Source organism: Natator depressus, chromosome 1 (assembly GCF_965152275.1).
Source record: "Natator depressus isolate rNatDep1 chromosome 1, rNatDep2.hap1, whole genome shotgun sequence".
Taxonomy (NCBI): domain Eukaryota; kingdom Metazoa; phylum Chordata; order Testudines; family Cheloniidae; genus Natator; species Natator depressus.
In genome coordinates this window covers 221712362-221729697 of record NC_134234.1, presented here as the reverse complement: position 1 = coordinate 221729697, position 17336 = coordinate 221712362, and the positions used below count along the sequence as shown (strand labels likewise).

At 43.4% G+C, this 17336-nt stretch overlaps 1 protein-coding gene across 1 annotated transcript in view; it reads left to right on the top strand.

Annotated features, from left to right (window-relative positions):
- CREBL2 (cAMP responsive element binding protein like 2) overlaps positions 1 to 17336 on the top strand; it is a 38282-nt gene that overhangs the window by 12097 nt on the left and 8849 nt on the right. Inside the window, exons 2-3 of the mRNA XM_074936259.1 lie at positions 13126 to 13323; positions 14543 to 14690. Coding sequence (XP_074792360.1) covers positions 13126 to 13323; positions 14543 to 14690 — 346 coding nt within the window. The remainder of the gene's footprint in view (positions 1 to 13125; positions 13324 to 14542; positions 14691 to 17336) is intronic.

The following is a 17336-nucleotide window of genomic DNA, read 5'->3' as shown; positions in this document are numbered from 1 at the left end:
CCAATGGTATCTTCTTGTCTGAGCAGATTAAGTAGATAGAAAGATTAACCTAAATAATCTATACAACAGTCTGTGGCACCCCATAAGATTGGGTCCTTAATCCATGAACTGTTGGAACTCATTTACAAAACTTTTCTTAAACATTACATGAATATATTGTCTCATACTATAGAATTAGAATTTATAATCCCTATTCCATGATGAGATATCTTTGAGCTATAATGTATCTTGATTAAAACTGTCTTTAGATACGTTTTTTTTCCTCAAAGAATTTTATCAAAAAATTCAATTTAAATTAAAAAATCAGATGTGTTTTTTTAAATCATTGATTTTTATCCACTCTGGTCTCTGTCCAGTCCCTTTCAGTTTGCCTCCCATCCGCTGTGGCCCTCAGCCTCACTTCTGTGGCTGCTGGAGTTCTACACCCCCATTTCCCAGGCTGGAGAGTGGGGGGAAGGGGCCTGCAGCGAGGTCCCCCTTCCCCTTCCAGGCTGAGCGGGGGGAGGGGGGAAGCTACAGGGGTTCTTCACCTTCCTTTCCTGGCTGGGTGTGACAGGGAGTGGGATCAGAGGAGGTATCCCTGCACACAGGAAGGGGGGCGGGGAAGAAGGAATGGAGGAGCCCTGAGCTGCAGAGCTCTTTCTGCTCCCTCCTCCTCCTCCCTCCTCTCTCCCCTCCTGTGAACAGGGACTGCTCCTTCCCCCCCCCCCCCCCTTGTGAGAATAGGCTAGGCTCCTGACAGGAGGGGCAGAGAACTTTCTACTGCAGCTCTGGTTGGCTGCTGATTCCCAGGAGGCATGAAGGAAGAGCTGATGCCTATTGCCTCCTGATGACCAAACAGAAGACCCTCATGGCTGGAGCTGGCCTGCAAGCTGCCAATTGAACAGTGGTGTATAGTTTTTACCGGTGGAACCTTAAAAACCAAATTTTGTTAACTTTGCATAGACATTAGTTCCTGTGATGCTTCTGTTTAGTTAAGATTTGTTCCAGTATTCAAGTGTAGTACTGCTTGATTGCTGCCCTATACCCCAGAGTTGGCTGTGTTTCTGTATGTAAATCCTGTAGGCCCCAATCCTGCAAAAGGGACCATAGGCGTAGACCTGTGCAGAGTCCCATTAATTTTTGTGACCTTACTTGTTTTTAATCTGGGTACCACACTGCATAATATAATTGATGACAAAGCTGAGTTCAGTGGGAGTCTGTACAGGAAGAAGGGTCTTAGTAGGTGCTTACTTATATAGTCCCCATCACTGTAGAATCTATGTACCTTCTAAGTATTTACAAACAGTAATTACAATATTTGCCTCTCTCTTCTGAGGCTATAGGTGAAATAGCTTGATTAATTTATAGGATTTTTTTCTTTATGCTTGGGTATGAACGGATGTGAGGAATTTGAGGAAAAGCAAAATTAGTGAAATTAATTTTGTGCTTGTCTCTAAGTGGTGAGGCCTGCAGTCATCCATATCTCTAATGTAAGTGGGTTACATAGTCTAGTTCAAGCTCCTGTGAAAATTTGGTCTTGGTCACTCATGAGACTCCCTCTAACAATTTCTCTGTTGCTGTGGTACCTAGCTGTGGTGGTAGGCTGTGGTCACTGAGGGAGAGGTGATCTCCCAGGCAAATAAGGCCAATCCTATGCAGTACTTAAGAGGTATCTGTTATGTGACATTCAAATTGGACTCTTGTTCATTCAGCAGTCTGTGTGTGTAGTGAAGCACTGGGATGTGTTTTCATAGAGACCTGTGTTGTTAAAGATGATCTGCTCTGTGTTTCCTACCAGTTGAAGCTTTTTCAGGATATGTAGATTAAGGTTTGGGGCCATAGTAAATAGTAAAGTGCCTTTTGCTATTTGGGATGAATGGACCCTATAGCGACATTAAAATCTTCTTCTTGATATTTGCTTTGAGATTAAAACCTAAATGTAAAGTAGCTTTGACTTGTGGGTTTAAAAAATGCCTGAGCTTGTTTAGAATAGATAAGCAATTAAATCAGTATGTACTCTGTGTAGTGTAACATGTTGATGTCAGATCACAGTTCCTTAGTGGACAGAAGGAGGCTGCTATTTGAGCAATAGGAAGCACTCAGAGTAATGCTAGACAGTTTAGATTGGGGTGGACAAAATATGGCCCATGGGCTGGATCTGGCCCATCAAACATTTCTGTCCAGCCTCCTCCGCCCCCTTGTGATCTCCTAGTCCGGGCCGCTAAAAGTCTCGTGGTACAGTAAGGTGCTCAGGCAGCCAGTCTGCCTGCCGTGGCGGCACGCCGGTCTTGGAAGCGGCCAGCTGCTGCTGGCATGTCTCTGCGCGCCCCTGGTGTGTGGGAGGAGGTGGTGGCTCCGTGTGCTGCCCCTGTCCCCAGCACCATCCTCACAGCTTCCATTGGCCAGAAACCGGGGGGTGGTGCTTGCGGGCTTGCTGGCACGGGCAGTGTATGGAGACCCGCTGCCTCCCTTACCCCCAAGGGGCACACAGAGATGTGCCAGCAGCAGCCAGCTGAAGCCGCTTCCAGAAGTGGTGTGGGGCTATGGCAGGGAGGCAGCCTGCTTGAGCCCTGCTGTGCTGCCAGCCAGGAGCTGCCTGTGGTAAGCGTCTCCCGGCCAGAGTCTGCACCTCATATCCCCTCCTGCATCCCAACCCCCTGCCCCAGTCCGGAGCTCCCTCCTGCACCCATCTTCTTCCCTCCGAGACCTGGAGCCCCCACCTGTACCCCAAACTCCCTCCGAGAGCCCATACCCCTCACCCTCTCCTGCACCCCAACACTCTGCACCAGCCCAGAGCTCCCTCCTGCACTCAAGCTCCCTCCCAGACTCCGCACCCCCTCCATTAATATAGTAGAAATGTGCAGCTGGTGACAACTTACCAAAATTTGTGGAGTGGCCCCCCCTGTGAAAATTATTGCCCACCCCTGGTTTAGAAAGTGGTACTGAAATTGAACCTACTGCATTTCCTGATGGGCAGTACAGAACACTAAGGCTTTGTCTATACTACGCAGCTTTTAGCGACACAGCTGTGCCGCTACAGCCATGCCACTGAAAGGTGCGCAGTGTTGCCGATGTTTGTTGGCAGGAGAGAGCTCTCCCATTGACAAATAAAATTTCCACCCTGAAAGAATGGCGGTAGCTTTGTCGGCAGGAGAGCGCTCTTGCCAACAAAGCACTGTTCACACCAGCGCTTTTTCTCAACAAAACTTTTGTCTTTGGGGGGTGTGTGTGTGTGTGTTTTTAACACCTATGAATGATGAAAGTTTTGTCGTTCACTTGCCAGTGTATTTATTTAGCATGTGCATAGTTGTCTAGCCAAGCAATAGCATCTTCAGTGGCATGATGCATGCAGTTCTTCTAGGCCACCGCTGACTCGACAGTGTCAGTGTAGACAAAGCGTAAGACTGCAGTGCTTGGCCCAGGTCTTTAATTTTTTAAATATCCTTTGTATTTATTTTAATATAAATCCTTTATTTTTTTTAATAATAGGTGTCTCTGAAAGCATGCTGGGTAGAATTGGGGGTTCTGTGTAAATGTGTACTATAAAGGTTTTTACATAATAAAAATGCTTAAACTTTGTAGGGAATCATTGGTACTAAGTATTATGCAATTTAAGATTCAGTAAAAGTATGTTTGCTAACTGAACGCTTTTATTTTTGAATAGCTATCAGTCTTAGTCTGGATAGCTTTCTTTTTATGATTTGGGAAACTGGGCCTACCAGTGAAGACAGGAATCCAAGGACTGATGGCTCAGGTCCAAGAATTAGATGGAAGTCAGTTAATCAATGTGAAATATGAAATGTACCATAATATCAGAATCTCCTGCATTGTGTGCAGTTGGGTCATATTGTATTAATGTAAGTGATATACTGCAACTTGGTAGGTGGTATCATTTTTATTTTAGGGCTTGTGGCTTATTGCGTTTTTGATTACCATTGCAGAGAGAGAGCTTGTGAACATGGATAGAATTTTTTTCCTGCCATCACAAGTGTAGTGTGTTTAGCCTTTATAGATATAGGTATAGATATTAAAATATAATCTGTAGATGAATAATCAGTGCCTTGCTATATGTTAATGCTGTTAATGTGGCACAGTGTGGCAAGGATCATGAAACCAAAGTTGTGTTCTCCCCAATACATTGTCACACAGAAGGCTAAATTATGCCTTTTTAGATAGATCTGCAAAAGGGAGGATAAGGAGGTGCATCTCACCTTCACTCGCATTCCTTATGGTAGTGCCCATTTAAAGCATGATGAAGGCCCCTAGTGAACCGATAGAAAAGGTGTAACACATGCTCCTACACTAAATGCTGCTGCTGATTTGGGGGTGGGCAGCTATAACGTCATTGCCATGCCCTCACCCCGCCCTTGTCTTCCTCCTAACATACATACCCAGGGTGATGAACACTGCTTACCTTGCTGCGTGCCTCCACAAGCACCGTTATAGTCCAGAGTCCTTAGACAAATTGTGCGAGTGATAGCCTGGAGGAGAAAGTGTACAGGGTCTTCTCGTACATCTGTGCAAGGGCAGCTATAATTTAGCCCATGTGTTTTAGGGACATTTGTCATTTGCAGATAGAACTGCACTGGATCCATATAATTCTCACTAATATCCTTACCTAAGGTATTTAAGTGAATTCTTTATGTATCATGACTGAAGTTTCGCTTAACATATATATGTCTATCGCATCCATCTAAGCCCTAACTTTTAACAGATACAAGTGGGCCAGTGTAGATGACTGAGGTTAGGGAAAGACTAATTACCTGGGAAACTGCAAACCCATACCCAGAATTGCCAACTTCAAGAGATCAAAAAGTATGAGTCGGACCCCTAAAATCATGATATTGGCCCCAATATCATGACATTTTAATAAAAGATTATATTGTTTTTTTTTTTTTAGGTCTCTTGATATTTGAATTCTCCCTGTCCATTCCCAGGGTGTGTACATGTGACAGTGTTGCCCACTCACCCACATGTGCTGGATAAGGTGATTTTGGCCCCTGCTGCACACTCCCACATCTGCCCATCTCTTTCCCAGCAATTAATCCTGTCCCCCAGTCTCCCTTCAGTTCTCTCCCAACCCAACCTACCTCAGTTCAGCCCCCCTTCAATTCAGTCTCACCCCAGCAGTTCAACATCCCTACTCTATCGATATTCACTGCCCTCAGTTCACCCTCCCAGCACTCAACCCATCTGCTCAGAACCCACCATCAATACAGTCCCCTACCCCAACAGCCCCCACTGTTGCCACCAGTCTCACTTCAGTCTCTCAACCCCGCTCACTTTAGCCCCCCTGCTGCCACCAGTCTCACCTCTGCTCCTTAGAGTTCTGCATCCTCCCAAGGCCTGGTGGGGCTGCACTGGGGTCCCCTCTCCCACTTCCGGGCTGGCAGGATTTCTAAGTAAAATTAAGTCTCACATTTAGAACTCTCAAATGTCAGGAGTTTCCCCCCCCAGTTGATTCAGTTGCTTATTTGAAGTTTCCCTGCTGGAGTGTAGCCACCTGTTAGCTGGATAGCTTTGTTTATCTGATATGTAAATGAATTCTCATTGTCTTTCAAAGTACTTTTTAATTAAAAGCCAGGTGGAGAAGCTGCATTCCTTTTTTTAGGGTGGAGTAACTCTTGTTTGACTGGAAACACATTAGAATGTGCCTCAGTCTCAAAAAAAATCCTGATATTGAGAGTTTTATTGTGAGATCATGAGTGAGGCTTAATGTTACTCAGAATTAATTGATTGCGAGAGTTGGCATGTCTGTATACCTCCAGCCATTATACTTTATAAGAGCAAGTACCTGAATCACCATATAAGCTACAACATTCTGCTTGTATGTATGCAATTTCTAATTTTCATGTAGACTCTGGTATTTGTGTGACACTCTGCCCCCATTCTAGAGAATATAATTTCTGTGTATGCAGAGATCTTGAACGTACAAGAAACCTTTCTGTTAGTTTAACCTCAAGTGCTGCTGGCTGAAATGGTGTTTGCACAGTTCAGTAACTAATAATTTCTTTTCAAGTGAATTGGGAGCTGCTGAGAGATGTTGATGGCTGTGGGGAGTGCAATCCTGTATTAATCCATAGAGCTGGTTGTGAGAATCAGGGTCCAGACACCCTGTGTTGTGGATATGGGGTGTGAACCCTATAGAATAAGCAGTTGAGTATACAGTTTTACTCCTGGGGGAATTCTGCGCCTCTGCACATGTGCAGAATTAATGTCCCTTGCAGATTTAGTTGCTTCCCCGCAGAAATAAGACTTTCTGACAGGGAAGCAAAGGGAAGTTGCAAGAGCAGTCATGCACCACTCCCTAGCTGCGCAGGTACATCCTTTCAGATCCCCAGAGCAGCCGGCGGAGAGGTAAATCACTGCAGGGCTGGGGACACCCCAGCTAGTGGCTCCTACCCTGAGCCAGGATCAGCTGCTAGTCCTGGCTGGGGTGGAGGTAGGAGAGGACACGACTTCCTTTTCCCTTGCAAGGAGTGGCTGGGGCTGTGTCAGACCCACCTCCCAGAAACCTCCCCCAGATGCAGGAAGCTCGTCCTCCTCCCCTGCTTCCTGCCCCCATCGCTCCTCAGCTGTGGGGGGAGGGGTCACTGTATGAGGAGCCGCTCCCCCATCCACCTAACCCCATGCATCTGGACGTCCCATACTCAGGCACCCCTGCCAAGCCTCACCCCATACACCCACAACCCCTCTACCCTCCATACCCGAACCGCACCCCACTGAACCTCAACCCCTGCATCTAGAGCCCCCTGCACCCATACCCCCCTGCTTCCAGACCCCCACCCCTACACCCAGACCACCCCCCACTGAGCTCCCTGCACCGAAGTCCCCACCCTGATGAGCCCCCACATCCAGACCCCCAACTAGCTGCACCCAGACCCCCACCCCACCAAGCCCCACTCCCCCAGACCCCCCTGCTGAGTCCCCCTGACCACTCCACTGAGCCCAAACCACCTTCACCTGGAAGCCCCTGCAGAGTCCCATTGCCCCAGAACCTGGGAACCACCCGCCCCCTCCCAAAATGAGGCTCTGTGCATCCAGATCCCCCCACACCTAGACCCCACACTGAGCGGCCTGCACAGATTGTTCCACACGGAATCATTTCACCTCACACCTGGATCCCTCAATACTTGGATCCTGTCTGGTTGAGCCTGCCTGCCCCACACCTGGTGCAGAGTTGCAGGGCCCGAGGCTGCTTCTGGGGCAGGCCCAGGCCTTGTGCTGAGTCCTTGTCCAGGAGGTGTGGGGTGGGAGTGCTGCAGGGTGATCTCCCACCGTCATGCAGCCAGTGGCCTGTGCTCCCCACTGCCTCGCATTTATTTATTGACAAAACTTGAAACATTTTAAAATATTGTGTGCAGAATTTTTAATTTTTTGGTGCAGTATGCCCTCGGGAGTAATACAATGTTGTTGTGCTATAAAAATGTAAAATAAGGTCTTTTATGAACGTTTGTAGTGTTCTGAACTTGATGATCATTATGAGATATGTGTACAGACTGGTTATGAATTTAGGTATTTGTGTATATATAAAATTTGTGCTCATAATTTGTGGTGTAGCATTCAGCTCCACCTCACAGTGGGATGGTGAGCAGCCAGGCAGGGAGGGGCCGCCTCCCCAATCAGAGGAGAGTAGCTTTGAAAATCTAAGATTGTACAATCCAGGAAAGGACAAATTATGGGCCATTAAAGTTAATGGGAAAACACTGAAACAATTTGAAACGGAAAAGAAAACCCCAGTCTTGGAAAACTAAGAATGGGAGGAGTTTTCCCCTACTTTGAATATCTATGGTGAACAAAACTGCAAACCTTTAAAAATGGAAGGGGTTTGAACTGAACAGCCTCCAGAAACTGAGGGACTGTCACTTGACAGGTGCTGTCCATGAAACACTGGGAAACTGTTCAGAGGCAATAGGTAACTTGCGTTAGAAAAGGGAGTTGATATAACTTGAAAGTGTAAAGCCTGAGGTTGCATCTTTGTTTATTTTCTGTGTAACTTGTGTATGTTTTCTTTTCCTATTTTATCTTTGAATCTGTGACCTTTTTTCTATTAAATAAACAAACCTTTTATTTATTTTTACTCCAAGCAGGTCTGTGGTGTGCAAACTGTGGAATGTATGTGCCAAAGCAAAGCTAGTGTTGGGGGGTTGGTTTTATGTCTTCAGGGGTGATGAGCCAGAGGGGAAAAGTCCAAGTGCCTGGTAGTTAAGAACTTGGGGTGGACAGATTTGGGGAGACTCAGGACTGGAAGGGTTGTTGGTGTCAACCTGGAAGGAGTAATTAGTCTGATGGAATCCAGGGTGAGACCTTTATGCTTGTGGGGTGGCTACTGATGTCAGGGCTCTGAGTCATTGCAGCATAGCATTAAGGCACCCAAGATTACAGAGCAGGTGGCAACAGAACCTCTAACTAGTTTGAGAGATTCCCAAAACATCACCCGGTCCAGTATATGCTGATGCAGCAGCAGCGCGAGCTTTCCCACATTACCCTATCAATGTGCTTCAGCCCTTAGTTTCCCCACCAGTGCTCATATTCTGCATGTCCTGTTGATCTGTCTTTCCAGTGAGGAATCTGATTCTGTACATGGCTCCCTCTGGAATCTAGCATAGCTGCTTTGGGTTTCTGCCAGGTCTCTTCCCATTGGTCTTTTGCCCTTTTTCCTCCCCTCAGAAAGCTGATTGCTGTCTTCATATCCCTCCCAAGCCAAGTAGCTATGCCGTGAACTCAGATACCTCTCATGAGCAAGAGTGATATGAAGATCTCGATATGGTATTAGAAAGGGGAGAAGACATTTTTCCTTGGTTTCTGAAATCTGCAAAAAAAAAAAAAAAAAAAAAAAAAAAAATTAACTGAAACATAAACTCTTGGATTTCTGACAAACTGATCAGGTGGGTGAGGTAATATCTTTTATTGGGCCAAATTCTGTTGGTGAGAGAGTTACAGAGCTTCTTCTTCAGCTCTGTGCAAGCTTGGAAGCTTGTCTATCACCAACAGAAGTTAATCCAAAAGAAGATATTACCTCACCCACCTTATGTCTCTCTACTATCCTGTAACTAACACGGCTACAACAAATAGATGTCATTATTATGATTACTAATGGTGATCTTTCTCTTTTGGCTCTTGATCACACGACTGTTTAAAAAGACAGTTGCTGAATGCTAATAACTCCTGATACTATATTAACTCAGAGCAAATAGAAAGGGAGTTTGGGAGTTATTTTTTTTTCTGTCATCCATGTCTGGATTCAGCTTGCAGTACTGTCTTATGTCATTCTCTGCTGTCATATCAACATAGCAACCAACTAAGCAAACATGACTGGAAGTTAAGGAAGAGACAGTAATACAAAGGATTTAACCAAGATTTTTTTCTAGCCATGTTGCTCAAATTTACAGTAAAGAACGAAAAGTCCCGTGTTCCCAAGAAAAATATCTGTTGTGGTAGCAGGACTGTATTAAATCACCTGGTTATGTGCAAAGTGGAGCAGAATCATGTGAGAACCTGTGGTTGAAACCTTGAGACTCTTCCTGGGCTGTGTGGCGATTAGAATATTTTGGAATTGTTGATATCCATCTCAAATCAGAGGGGAGGATGCTTCAAATTTAAATTACCACAATTGTGGCGGCTAACTCATAGGAGAGTAGTGACCTTAAAGACAGAGCCTGCTGCCCTCCCATCTGTGGATAGAGCCCTGTGTACAGGGCAACTTAAGTGATCAGAGAACTTGGAAGGGAGGGCAAATAGTGTACCAAAATATAAAAAGTGTTGTGTAGCATGAGTAGAGGTCCGTCAAGGTGAAAGGATAATCTAACTGCTTCATAAACTGTGTATGTACAGTGTCACAGAAATTTAATGTAGCCACTCCTGGGAAATATGGCAGCAGCCAACTAAGCACATTGCACAACAGTGTAAGAGGTAAGCTTTTGCTTAAGAACACAAACGCAAATCTCTCTTCTGGTTCCATAGAGTCTTAAGTGTTTCGAACCTGATGCTTAGATCATTAAGATGTGATCTCTGGGATAATGTAATATCCAGAAACTGTGGAATCTCCTTTGGGAATATTAATGTTCCAGTCCCATGATCGTGTTTTGGATGATGGGTAAAAAAGACCATGTACTCTGAGTGCCTGGGGCCCTTCTTATTTATTTATTTATTTATTTATTTATTTATTTATTTATTTTAATATCATATATAACTCCTGTCGCACTTCAAACATATAAAGCATTATACAAGTAACCCATATTGGAATAAGCAACCAAGCCTTAGTTATTGCAGTGAAGCAAAACATTTAGTTTGCATGGAAACCAGCTAATTATTATAACTGTGTCTGACAAGGTGCTAAGAAAACTTTTTTTTGCCTTGGGTCAAATTTACCACAGGTATAGCCTAGTGAGATCAATGGAGGAATGTGAGAATGAATTTTGTTCCATTGGCATTTTTTATTTGAATTTAAAATAGGAAATCTTAAATAACATGCTTTGGAGTCTTCTGTCATAGGAAGGGTGCAGGGAACTTAACAATTAAAATAACATTCTGCAGCTCAAACTTGACAAAGGATTTGAATTTTCTTCTGATCTTATGACTTCATCATATTTGTTTCAAAATCAATAGAAGTTCATGAAGTACGCTGTGTTTCCCTGTTTGCCCAGGGCAGGCAGCCACTTCTGAATAAATTAGAAAAGGCAATATATGAGGGGATAGGATTAGGCTGCCAAGTGATTGCTGAATCATTTCACTACATAAAGAATGAGTTCTGTTGTCTAATCCACTTTTTATTCTAGAAAGAGTTCACTTAGTGATAAATTGTTTTTACTGTGTGATGCTACAAAACAAACTTGCTTTGATAATCACAGATATCACTTGTTCTACAATGTTTGTGTTGTGCAATAAAAACCTGCTGTAACACTTGAACACTTGCCTATAAGAAAAATACAGTGCGTGCATAAATTGCTACATCTGAATCGCAAGCTAAAGGTGCAATACTAACTGGTGTATTCATCACACGTTTTTGAAATCTGGGAAAATCAAACCAGGGATCCATGAAGGTATTGGGTATAGAGGAAAGTCCCAATGCTCTGCTCATCAAACTGAAGGATTCTAATCACCCTACAGTGAGAGTTTCTGTTTGGTTGGTAGCGTGGGCTGCATGCCTAGCAAAACATTTGCAAGGCAACTCCATGTAATAGCACCGGTATTGGGTTTGAAAGAAATCTAGGTGCCGCGTTCTGCATTAGAAGCAAAATATGTCGGGAGGGGAACTGAGGAGTAAATGGTAGAAAAATTATTCCTTTCTACACACTGCTGTATTTGAAATGTAGTACATTTTAAAGTAGATTCTCCTAATTCAGTAATGGTAGCTGGGTACTTTACATGGAGTATACATTCAATTCCTGTGGAGGTAGCAGTATTGGGATAGGAGAGGGAGTGGAATAGAAATTGGGAATGGAAACGTAACCAAATTACCAGTTAACTAAAATCTGTCATAGATTCCTTTGGAAATGACTCAGGACTAAGAGGATGTGCGTGGGATGGACTGGGGTTAGAATAGACTCCCTGGAACTATGGTTTCAAATCCCATCAGGGTCAACTTGGCCGTTCATTCTTCTGTTGCACATAAATAGAATGTGTCACAAAATTTGCTGTGGGTGTGTGTGTGTGTGCTTTCAGGTATGAAACTTTAACATCTGAGGTGTTCTGCCTGTTTTGCAAGAACATCACTTGGCCCTCTTTGAAAGAATAGAGCTTTGTTCTGGTATCCATGGCCAACATTTACCACTTCTCACTGTTGCGTAGCTAATCTGTGTCACTGACGTGGCTGCACTTTGGTAGTGCATTATTACTATTTTTTATTTATTGCCATAACACTTTATTTCCCAACTCCCCATAATAGATATTGTACAAACACATAACAAAAAGACAATGCCTGCTCCATGAGCGTAAGTGTATATATTTTGAGATGGAAGATGCTACAGTATACAGTTGTATAGAGCTACAGCATATTCCTATTTTACAATTATTTCAAGTTGCTATATGTAATGTTATAGCTATAGTGAGGCAATGGTTTTTTGGTTTAAATCATTAACACTATTGTCTTTTTGATGATCTATAGAATAAAAAAAAAATATATATATGGTTAGATGGACTGGTAAAAGCCTAAGGGGGGGGGGAGAGAGAGGAGTCAAGATTATAGAGAAACTGCAACATGAAATATTTCTTAATTTATTAACTTTTACAATATTGCTGTTCTGTGTATCAATAAAGCATTTAAGATCTGCTTTGGAAAATCGTGAAAGCTTACCAACACAGACAATCTACTTTACCTTCCTATCTCTATGAAGATGATACTTTTGTCATCTATCGAAAAACCAAAAATCTGTCATGGGCGAGTGAAACTTTGCAGAGCTGACCTTAAGAAGCACAAGTCTGTGTATATAGCTCGAGACTCCTTTTGTAAAGTGTATTTTGGAAACAAGAAGTGGCTCTATCTCATATTGATGAATAGATTTTTTTTTTTTTTTTTTTAAGACTTTTATGTCTGCATGAAACCCTACAAAGCTCAGCTGCAGCCATGATTTGTATCTGATTTGGAAATCAACCTTGTAATTTTATTAAAAAATAGTTTTAGGATTATTATATAATCATAAACTCCTATTTAAGATGCTAAACTCCATTCTGACTTTGGGGCTCTGTAATATTCCTAGTGGACAGGATTCCTCTTTGCATGTCATGGTTCATAATGGCAGTTGATACTCAAACAGGCCCTCATACTTGGCTGGTGAGTTGATTGATCTTTTTGTACTTCTGCAAAATGGTTCTCCAGGTCATATAGCGCACAGTACAGCTGCCTGAGCAGTGCTTCACATTAGGAAGTCCTTGTTACTGCTGCTGCTGTTTAACTACTTTCATCAGCCCCCGAAAATAAAAAGTAAATCCAGTATCAACTAAAATAGTGAAGTACTACACTTGAGGCATCAGAGAATTTGATGGAATATTGCTGTTTTGATTTTCATACACCACTTTTATTCCTTCACGGTAATTTACCAGCAGTAGGCTCCCCTCTTGCTATGCAAATCCAGCACAACAGGAGGAAGTTCATGCTTATTCCCCCCAAGCTGAATGGAAGTTTAATTTACTGTCCTCTTATAGGTGGTCGGAGGCAAAGTAAAGAAACCAGGCAAACGAGGTCGGAAACCAGCCAAAATAGATTTGAAGGCAAAACTTGAGAGAAGTCGTCAGAGTGCGAGAGAATGCAGAGCGAGAAAGAAGCTGAGATACCAGTATCTGGAAGAGCTGGTATCAAGCAGAGAGAGAGCAATCTGTGCACTGAGAGAAGAGCTGGAAATGGTAAGGAATTTTCTTTTAACCTAAACCTGGGTTTGGGCTAGATCCTGCTCTCATTGAAGTCATTGAGAGTTTTGTTATTGACTTAAATGAGAGCATGATTAGGTCATGAAATGTAAAAATCACAAGAACAAATATGTTAAGTGCTTGCTTGGTTTACATGTTGAATATGATCCTGGTATAAGAAGCGGTTTACAAGATTAGTCATATTTGTACTAGATATAGGTAAGCAAGGTGACTGCTGTGCATAAATTTGTCATCTTAAAATCTTATTTCTTATATCTTGGAAAGTGTCTGATTTCAAGGGCTGGGAAGGGGCATACTGAAATATATGTAGAGTCATCTGTAGTTTGTAGACATGTTCAGCCAGCCTTTGCTTTTGTGCATGTGGCTGACTCTCCATGCACAAAATTGTATTTGCATGTGTAGATTGTGTACTTGGTTGCTCAGCTGTCTAGTTCTCATTGTGTGCACGAAATGGGTGTATGCACACTTTTGCAGGCACAGTAAGTTGGTGGGCAAAAGTGAGCTTGAAAAATGGAGGCTTTGGTTGGAAATTTAGTCTTTGGTAGGCTGTGTTCTGAGCTACCCAAAACAATCAACTTTGTTTAAGAATCAGTGGATAGTCCAACAACAATCCTTTACTTTCTCTTCTTTGATTGGTAGCTTTTATTCATAGTTTAATCAGCAGAGGTTAGGTTGGTAACCTCTACTTTCCCATCCCTCTGTCCCTGAGAACGAAAAAAAGTTTGTATGTTTTGTAGCCTGTTCATGAGGAAGTTTTAATCAGTTATGATGTGGCTGAAAGGAAGGGAAGCTTCCCATAATTCTGGCGTGCAGAGTACCAGAAAAGAACTCCTGAGTATCCCCCAGCATTAGATTCATGTGAAATCATTGCTTTAAAAGGTGGTGAGCTGGAAGAGTATTCTGGCTATTGACATGCCAGCAAATGCATACAGTGTGCCTTGCAGTTTAATAATTACTGTATTGTAATATGTAGCACTGCCACCAGTGGTAGTTTTATTAACTGAAGCAAGATTTGCTCAGGCCAGGTGTGTAATCATGAACACGTGCTTGACTCATCAGCAATCATGTAAAAGGCTCCAGCCTAGTACATTCAAACCTTAAATGAAGACACCGGAAGGTAAAGATTACAGCTCTGTTTTGTCTGCTAATGTGATCTTGCCAGTTTACTAGTACTTAACGTGTTTGCATATTTCAGTACAAACAGTGGTGCATGGCAATGGACCAAGGGAAAATCCCCTCTGAAATAAAAGCCCTGCTAACTGGGGAGGAGCAAAGCAAAGCACAGCAGAACTCAACCAAACTTGCCAAGACTGGGAAGACAGAAACACACAGTAACAATCCCTGTGAGTATCATGCTTGTGATAACAAAATAGGAACTGAGTCTTTCTTCGTGTAGGAGTGCCATGGTGGTAGGCAGAAGCATAAGGATGTGTTCTCATACACAAATGATCAATTGTAGCATTGAGACAAAGGGTTTAGTGGGATGTATAAAGACTTTGCGATATTTACATAAACGAGTACAACACATGCAGTTGTAGTAGCTTCAAAGATGGGTGATAATTTTCAAGAGAAATTGACACGTTTCAGAGCAGATGATGTTTTTCCCCTATGATGAAATTTTAAACATTTGACCTGTTCTGTAGAATGCAAGCAAGAGAAGGGAAACAGCAACTTTTACCAAATTATATCTTAGCAAAAGTTAAATGGAATTTCATGGGCCAAAGAAAAGGCACTTCATAAGCGTGAAGGAATTTCCCCTGCTGAATATCAAAGGCCTGCTGCAAACAATGGAGTTGTGAGAACTTCCCAAAGAAAAGGTAGTAAGAATTCTTTCTAATGAAGCATTTTAGGCTGTCTAAATAAAGGGGCTGTTAGCAGCAGCCCCTATAATACTGTGCAGGTGCATGCATATGCGCACACTTTTTGTGTACTGAGCTTATAAAGACAAGTATTTTTCTTTCATTCAGAACTTTCACCACCCCTGTTTGCTGCAGTTTTCTTTCTTTCCCTTCCCATAACTGAACCATGTCTACACTCCTACCCCCACCAGTGGGCCAACTGCCTCCCAATCCCACTTGCCATGTACTGCCTCCTTTATATGCCACCAACTGGTCCTGCGCCTCTATATTCTGGTGTCTATGCCAATTTCTCCCCAGTCTTAGCTTCCAGTTCAGCTTGCCTCTTCCGTGCCAATTCCTTGCTCAAAGGTAATGCCAGGAACTAGTAGCAAGGAACCTCCCCAATGGCTATACTGGGACCCTTGGGCTGCATATTGGCAGCAATTTGCCAGACCTTTGGCTCTGGGGAATCAAGGTGGTAGAGCTGCACAGTCCTCCCCCAACCAACCTTCCAGTATGAGGAAACATTTGAGGAACAGGAGGCTAGGGTGGTTAAGGAGGCTGCCTTTCAAACTCCCATTTCATTCTTGTCTCCAGACAAGGTAGTCATGCCTCTGCCACCATCTATGGCTGACAGTTTTCTCCAGTTCCAGGTCCTTGTGAAGAAGGTGGCTGACTCCCTTCTTATAGCTCACGAATAGATCGAGGACTCACAGCACAAGCAGCTGGACATTCTACAATAGGCAACATCCACCTGGGTTGTGCTACCCATTAATGAAGCACTCCTGGATCCAGCAAAGACTGGGTGGCAAACTTCTGCCACCATCCTACCAACTTGTAAATGGGCGGATAAGAAATAGTCTGTTCTTCCCAGTGGCTCAGATTTGTGTTTTCCCACCTAATTCCCTGGTGGTGGGTGGTGTAAATGAGTGGGGAAAACAGCATTACTCCAGGTCTGCCGCTTATGACAAAGACCAAAAAGAGGTGAGACCTTTTTGGCAGAAAGTCCTACTCATCTGTGACCCTCTAATTTTGGATCACAAACAATCAGGTGATCATGGCCAGGTACAACTTCATGGACTGTAATAAATTTGCTGCTTTCATTGAACATCTTCCACAGGAGCATAGAGAACATTTTCAGGCCATCATTGCAGAAGGTCAGTTGTTAGCCAGAACCTCTCTTCAAGAGTCCGTTGATGCCGCGGACACTGCTGCCAGATCCATCTTCACAGCGGTTATTATGCTCATGGTGTCATAGCTCCAGCTCTCTGGGTTCCTGAAGGAGGTTCAAAACAGTGCTGAGGACCTCTTGTTTGATGGTTGGAAGCTCTTCTTGGAGATCATGGATGAATCCCTGCATACACTAAAGGACTCCAGAGCCACATTAAGATTTTTGGATATATATACACTGCTGCGAACAAAAGCAGATTTAGTACATCCCAAACTGTCGAAAGATTGTCATACCCAGTTCTCAGGATTTCGCAGTACCACTGAACTCGCTAGGAAAAGACAAAAATTCCAGAAAGAGAGAGAGCTACTTCCTCTCCTTCAGTGAGTACCCAGTCATCATTGAAACAGCAATTTTGATGGGTCAGTCGAAAGTTTGATTTCTCCCTCACCTCTAGTTCACGAGGGGCAACCACTTACCCACTTCCCCACCTTTGTAGACCACCTTTCCCATTTCCATCTGGCTTGGTGGCATATTACAACAGAGAAGTGGGTCTGAGGTCATAACATCAGACTATATCATTTATTTTGTCCCTCTCCCCGACTAGTCCCTGTCCTTCAGGCACCCGTCTCACAAGACTATACTGAGACAAGAAGTGCACTATCTTCTTCTAAATTTAGGAGCAATAAAGCTAGTCCATCCCCTCAGATGGGGAAAGGGTTTTACTCCAAGTATTTCTTCATGCCATAGAAAGACATAGGGTGGAGCTGGATCTTGGATCTGAGACCACTGAACAAATTCGTAAAGTCTCAGAAGTTTAGGATAGTGACTGGCAGCTATAATTCCTTATTTAGGGGCTGGAAATTGGTTTTTGGCCCTCGACCTACAGGTCACCTATTTCCATATAGTGATACGCTCCCTGCCCCCCACAGGAAATACCAGCGTTTTACCATGGGCCAGGATAATTTTTGATACTGAGTACT